The 7822-nt window shown below is 36.2% G+C and overlaps 1 gene segment (V, D, J or C); it reads right to left on the minus strand.

Annotated features, from left to right (window-relative positions):
- Positions 1-6868: 6868 nt before the first annotated feature.
- On the minus strand, positions 6869-7363 carry LOC127159621 (Ig heavy chain V region 914-like). The segment is given in 2 exon segments: positions 6869-7179; positions 7264-7363. Coding segments are annotated over 2 exon segments (354 nt in total).
- Between the last annotated feature and the right edge of the window lie 459 nt (positions 7364-7822).

Genomic DNA, 7822 nt, shown 5'->3' on the forward strand with positions numbered 1-7822 from the left:
CGATTTCGGCAACAGGCGGACTCGAACTCGGGTCGTTTGTGTCAAGAAATACCAACTATTCGCTTAACCGCTTTCACTACTGAAAACATGGTCAAACAGCCGTCTTTTCTAATGTTGTGACGTTAGTGGATAGAGGTATTATACATCATAAAAGGCACCAGACTACAGAAAATGGCATATACTCCAGTAATTTTTTTTTGGGGGGGGAGGACTCACCCACATTTATTTTGCTTCCAACAGCCATGGATTTGTACATACACTGCCAACACACATTAATGTTCAAACAACATGAAAAAGTGAAGTTTGCAGATGACCCCTTTAATATTATTCTTCTGCAGATCAACAGATTTTCAAGATTCTTTTACATTCTGTGAGAGCAAACACAAAGATAAAGTTTAGACACAATATCCATTGTTATATGAAAAGAGGAAGCTGATGCAGCAAAGTTAGTTTTGTGTCTGAAGATGAATAGAGTGGAGGCTCTTTAAAGGAGACAACTGAACTAGATGTGTATAGGGTGCCCTCTAAAGGTAGCCTACAATTATATTGTATTCATTATATTCATGAATCTCCTCCAATTTAACACCAGAAACACTCCTCCAATTTTATACAGAAGATGTATAAACTCTGACATTATGCAGTAATGTTTTATTTGAAACAACAGATCAAACTAGATCTCTGCATTTACTGAAGCAATAGTTGTTATTGTTTACCCATGTAAAGTTCATCCTGGTTGCCTGTGCTTAATGGTAGACTAGGCTTGAAGGCAGGCCTGTAACTAATTTCTCTCAAATTTAGCTTTATTAAGTAAAATGAATGAATTCAAAATTACTATTTTGTGACAAGTCTTTGAGGATGATGTAATTTAAGGACAGACAGAAGAACAGAAATTTTAAGACTGTAGACACAAGATTACAGTGTTATATTTTCATGTAATTCAAAGCAATCTTTTGAGTGGGTCACTCCCACAACTACAAATAGTTTTTGTGCAGCCCTGCAGTGTTTTGTCTTACTTTGAATCTCTTGCACAGTAATAAACAGCTGTATCTTCAGTCTTCAGGTTTTTCAACTCTAAATACAGCATGTTTTTACTGTCTCTTTGGTGATGGAGAACTGGCCTTGTAGAGACTGAGTGAAAACAGTGCCAGTGGCAGTATCTATAAACCCAATCCACTCCAATCCTTTCCCTGGTTTCTGACAGATCCAGTACATGTAATAGCTGCTCACTGGGAATCCAGACACAGTGCAGGACGGAGTCACTGATTCTTCAGGCTTTTTCACCACAGAATCTGAGGAGGTCAAAGACTGACCACTAACAGCTGAAAAACATGCAACAAATGTAGAAACACTGTGTTTTTGGACGTGTCCTGAGTGAAACTGATCTTGTTTTTTACTGAGTCTGTAGTTTTAGTGCCACCACCACTACAAAGATATCCGAGCCATTCCAGTGCTTTTCCAGCAGGTTGACGGATCCAGTTAATGCAATGACCTGATTGTGAAATCCTGCAGGAGATGGAGAATGATTCTTGAGGTTTCACAACCAGAGATGGAGGTTGAGTGAGCTCAACACAGAAAACACCACCTGAAAATAACAATAAAAGAATGTGGTGTTATTAGCTATGTCAGTTATGAAGCTTATTTCTTTGCTTTAGAGTTTAAATAAAGCATCAGTGAAGCTCACAGGATGCAGCTGCTGCCAGCAGTAATAGAGCTGATGAGAAGATCATGGTTTGGAGTAAACGCAAATGTATTACTCCTACTGATCCACAAAGCAGATACACCTCTTTTGTACAAAGAGCAAGCAGAGAATTTGCATACAGCTTTTCGGGTTGTCCAAGATGTTGCAGTTTGTCATTTATTTGGTGTAGTGCAATAGAACTATAGAGGAAGAAGAAAGAAAATTACGTCATTTAGAAAGCGTTTTAGACTAAAATAGTCAATGGCAGCCCCTGGCAGCTTATTCTGGGTGAACCATCCCTTTAAGGAATGAGAAATAAAATGAGAAAGTTTTATTTTAGAAAGCTGTTTGTTTTCAGATTTTGTTCAGTGCTGTCATTGTATTCACCACTGTGTCTCTTTTGCACAATAATATACAGCAGTGTCTTCATTCTTCATATTATTCATCTGCAGATACATCTGTTTCTTGCTGTTGTCTCTCGAGATGGTAAAGCATCCTTGAACAGACTGAGAGTAATATTTATCACTACTACCAGATGTCACAAATAGATAATATTATTTAGTTTTTTTGTTTTTTGCAGAAATGTTTATAGCTTTTTCAATCATTGTTGATTGTGTAATGGTTAGACTGAAAGTTCAGTTTAATGATTGTTAAGGTTCACAGTGGAATGTTATAGAGCTCAAATTAACTGTTATTTGTGAATGTTTTTATTCTTGCACGAATTCAAAATAAAAATAAATAAATAAATAAATAAATAAAATAAAAAAGGTTTGCAGTTCTTTGTTCAGTTTGCACCATCAAAATTAACCAGATAAAATTTGGCTTCAAACTTTCATTGCCTGTTTTTCTCAAATACCTCTCTGTTTAATTTTCTAGTCTACAAGTTTAGGTTGTGGCATCCGAATAAGATTTTTGAACAAATATAAAACATGACTTGTTATTCTGATTTTACATATTTTTTTTGTGTTTTGCGCTCCGGTTGGTCCGCACCTTTACCGCCGGGGGAGGGGATGGGGCAAATGATTCGCGATACGCGCTTTAAAGTCCCGTTTGAATCAAATGATTCGCGATACGCGCTTTAAAGTCTCAATCAACTGATTCGCGATCTGATTGAAGCGCTTCGAAACAGTAAATCATTTTGCGACGCGCGTGGTTTACTGATTCGGAGATTCCAAAAGCTGTCTTGATACTGTGTTGTTTGCGCGCTTTATCTATACAATTTATTCGTTGTTTGAAATGAAATCATTACAATTAATAGGTCTAACTTACAATGTTTTTATTAAATTGTGATCACTTTAGACAGTTTCAGTCCTATTAAAAACATTTCATGACGTGACACTCATTACCTGGTACTTGCCTAAAAAAAAACGGGTATATATTGTGCGTTGTTAACAGATTACACCAACAGTTCGGTCAACCTCCGCCTATGGAGAGAGAAGAAAAAAAGTTTTCAAAAGCATCCCCCTCTGCTTTTTTCCACAAATCGCACTATATATATATATATATATATATATATATATATATATATCGGGTTTTTCTATCCCGATGGGGACTGCATTTGATTCAAAACGGGACTTTAAAGCCCGTATTGCGAATCATTTGTTTTAGATCGGGACTTGGAAGCAGGTTCGCAGGATGTTTTTATCCCCACCAGGGATAATTCAGCAGAGGGAGGAATGCACAGAATGCATTCTTACACCCTCAGAAAATCAGTAGTTTCTGATGGATCCAACCCATCCACCAGCTGCTCATTGAGAATCCAGACACAGTGCAGGACAGAGTCACTGATTCTGACCACCTGGAGACACAGTTACTGACTGTTCAGACTGTGTGAGCACAACCTGTGAATAAACACCTGTACAGAGAGAAAACAAAATTACTGATAAATAGGATTGTTGTTCAACTTCCTTAAACTGATTAAATACCTTAAGGCTCCTTTAGGCTTTTATAAAATGAAACACTCACTGTGTGCACTTGCCAAGAGCAGAAAGAGGCTGATGGAGATCATTGTTTCTTCTCTTGAGATCAAAATCTCACTTACTAGTTGTTTAAATAGAAAATGTGGCAGTTGAATTTGCATTGATATATTCACTCATGCATGTGTGGACAAATACAATGGGAGTCACCAATTTTCATTTAATGAGATAGAGTGACCTCTTCTGGCTTCTGAATTATTTTTAAAAATGGGTCATTTGGCTTATTGTAGGTGCACACAAGGCTATTGCATGCCATTTAAGCAGATGATTATATTCTAAAAACCATAAAGGTAACTGCTTTACAAAAGCTAACATATCAGCTAAGTCAGTGTCTAAAAGGTCTAATATTATGTCAACACATAAATAGTTTTATTTTTGAAAATGTGTTCAGTGGAGAGACATACAGTTTCTGTGGCAGTTTGTAGCACAGTGTTGCACAAGCACAATAATACACAGCTGTGTCCTCAGTGTTGAAGTTTTTCCCTGTTAAAATAACTGCATTGCTGGAGGATTCAGAAGAGAAACTGATTTTGTTTTTCAGAGAATCTGTGACACGATTGTCACTGGAACTATAGAAATATCCGATCCATTCCATCGGTTTTCCACTTAAATGTCTGATCCAGTGTGTAGCCTCCACCTGATGCTGAATATCCAGTGATCTTACAGGCGATGGAAAATGTTTCTCCTGGTTTTACAACCAGGACAGGAGGCTGATCCAGCTCAATGCAGAAAAGACCTATGAATAACCATGAAAACATTTCAATACAAACTGAGCTCCACATTTCAACTGATGTTCATTAGTTTTTTTTTTTTTGTGTGTTCAGCTGAAGATACTCACAGTGCACAGTTGCCAAAACCAACAGTATTGAGATGCAGTACATGATGCTGATTGTATTTTCACTCTGCAGTGGCTCTGTAAAACAAAGAGAGCTTTTATTATGTCTGTGTGATTCTGTTTACATGAGAGAAGGGCGGAGATTTGCATTGATGTAAACATCTCTCTGACTGTATATATACACACACTGTTGTATGTATTTGCAAGATCAGGGATTGTATAACACACTGTAAAGAGTCAATGTGTGCAGTTTTTACCTGTTAACCACCTACAGTACTGATATGAAAATAATATTGTAGTTCCATAACATGAATAAATGGGAATATTATTTTTATGTATATATTTTTACAGCTGGCACATGCATGTAACTTCATATAAGTTTCTTCAAACAGATAAACAGTGACGTTTTTGGTGAAAGTGGGTGAGGGACTGTATTTTAGTCACAGGCATAATCTCTACAATGTTATTTTTGTTAAGGCAGACTCTAGAAACCTTTTTTTCTTAATAATGTAAAAAACAATATAAAAGCATATAACATAAGGATATTTTTTCTAGCTCAACATTTGTGTAAAAATGTCTTTTCTGGCTGCTGTCTTGGCAGGTTTTGTGCACAGAGCTGTAGTCATTTCAGTCACTGTGTCTCTCTTGCACAATAATATACAGCAGTGTCTTCATTCTTCAGGCTGTTCATCTGCAGATACACCTGCTTCCTACTGTTGTCTCTAAAACAAAAAGCTTTTATGGTGTATGTGTGCTTCTGTTTACATGACAGAAGGGTGGAGATTTGCATTGATGTAAACATTTAACTGTAGCCCTTTTGGTAATTATTGACAATAATGCAAAATTAGTTGCCCAATTTTATATTCTTCATTTATACAATTACAGATGTTTATTCATATTTAGTGTAAATATCTTGCTACTTTAAGTTAATAGAAGGAAAAAATATAACAATCATATTCACTTAAACATTTTTTCAATAAAAATAAAAGCTATTTTTTAAGACTCATGAGGATAGGTAATGACAAGACAGTAGATAGTGAGCATATATTAATGTATTTTATATATCTGTTCCATGTATTTGCAAGATCAGTCACTGTATAATACACTGTAAGGAGTAAATGTGTGCAGTTGTTACGTGTTAAAGAGCTGTTTGTACCTGTTTTAAACCATAAAAATGATCTCTGTTGGTATAGTCATGTGTTCATGTGTCAATGTTTGCTTTTACTGTAAGTTGTGTTAACTAATAGGTCTATGGACAGCTGTTGGAAGACTGCATGACTGTCTTACAATACACCTGAATGCTGTAAATGGTTACCTCAGTTTCTTCACTCAGTATTTACATTGCAATGATATGTTAGTGTTGATTATTTAAATCTCCAGACAAAAAGGTCACCTTGTATTTCTGCTGTTTTTACCCATAGGAATATGATTCAGTTGGGTTCAGATGTGTGATTTAGAAAGTGGTTTAGACAAAAACAGTCCATGGCTACCACCAACTGGCAGCTTTTTCTGGGTGAACTATACTTTTAAGGACTGAGAAACAGAATGATAAGTTTTATTTTAGAGAGCTACTCTCTTGCTCAATAATATACAACAGTGTCTTCATTCTTAATATTATTCATCTGCAGATACATCAACAGATTTTCAAGATCCTTTTACATTCTGTGAGAGCAAACACAAAGATAAAGTTTAGACACAATATCCATTGTCATATGAAAAGAGGAAGCTGATGCAGCAAAGTTACAAACAAGTTTTGTGTCTGGAAATGAACAGAGTGGAGACTTTTTAAAGGAGACCAGCTGAAGCAGATTTGTATAGGGTGCCCTCTAAAGGTAGCCTAAATTTATATTTCTGTGCTCTTATGAACCTCTGTTATATTTAGCAGACTGTTTGTTTATCCTTTTTATTGATATATTGTATCACTGCTATTATATTCACTATATTCATTATATATTCATAATCTCCTCCACTTTAACACCTGTAAAAAATTATAAATGCTTACATTATGCAGTAATGATTTATTTGAAACAACAGATCAAACTAGATCTCTGCATTTACTGAAGCAATAGTTGTTATTGTTTACCCATGTAAAGTTCATCCTGGTTGCCTGTGCTTAATGGTAGACTAGGGTTGAAGGCAGGCCTGTAACTAATTTCTCTCAAATTTAGCTTTATTAAGTAAAATGAATGAATTCAAAATTACTATTTTGTGACAAGTCTTTGAGGATGATGTAATTTAAGGACAGACAGAAGAACAGAAATTTTAAGACTGTAAACACAAGATTACAGTGTTATATTTTCATGTAATTCAAAGCAATCTTTTGAGTGGGTCACTCCCACAACTACAAATAGTTTTTGTGCAGCCCTGCAGTGTTTTGTCTTACTGTGAATCTCTTGCACAGTAATAAACAGCTGTATCTTCAGTCTTCAGGCTTTTCACCTCCAAATAAAGCATGTTTTTACTGGTGTCTTTGGTGATTGAGAACTGGCCCTGTAGAGACTGAGCAAAAACAGTGCCAGTGCCACTGTCAATACGCCCAATCCACTCCAATCCTTTCCCTGGTTTCTGACGGATCCAGCCCATCCACCAGCTGCTCATTGAGAATCCAGACACAGTGCAGGACAGAGTCACTGATTCTCCAGGCTTTTTCACCACAGAATCTGAGGAGGTCAAAGACTGACCACTAACAGCTGAAAAACATGAAACAAATAATATTAGACAATTTTAAAAAATGAAATTTCAACAATAATACAGAACAAATGGGAGTTTCTCACATGAAATAATCATCAGTACGAGTCCATACAGTATCATCTCCATTACCACAGTAAAACAGTGATAGGTTACACTGCAGCTGTTTTAGTCACTGGACACACACACTGACTGAAAGTTCATCTTATAACACAGTCTTTCAGGAGTCTGGGTGACGTTGACCCTTCCCACAAAATCATTTGCATCTTTGCAGGTTTGCAAAACTGCAGTTTTAATGCAGTAATCAGAGCATTATTACAGTAAATAATAGAGGAAATTGTCACTTATATTTTAATAACTGAGCAAAGTTGTGTTACTACATCGATGTTTACCATTTGTACATTTTTTTTTCCTGGAGTTGATAAAAAATTAATTGTTTTTCATGAGCATTACCCTTGATTTATGCTGATTTATGCTCCCCCCCCCCACCCCGGATGAATGTCATTAGTATCAGTGTCATGTTTATTTTGTGGGGTAAGTATTACAAGGTGTGTTTGTGATTGTACTTCAGACAGCCCTTATATCACTTCAGAGACTTCCACTTTTTCATCTTGCATAACCCACCATATCTACTGTCCTCCCCAT

Source organism: Labeo rohita, unplaced genomic scaffold (genome assembly GCF_022985175.1).
Source record: "Labeo rohita strain BAU-BD-2019 unplaced genomic scaffold, IGBB_LRoh.1.0 scaffold_2360, whole genome shotgun sequence".
NCBI classification, from domain to species: domain Eukaryota; kingdom Metazoa; phylum Chordata; class Actinopteri; order Cypriniformes; family Cyprinidae; genus Labeo; species Labeo rohita.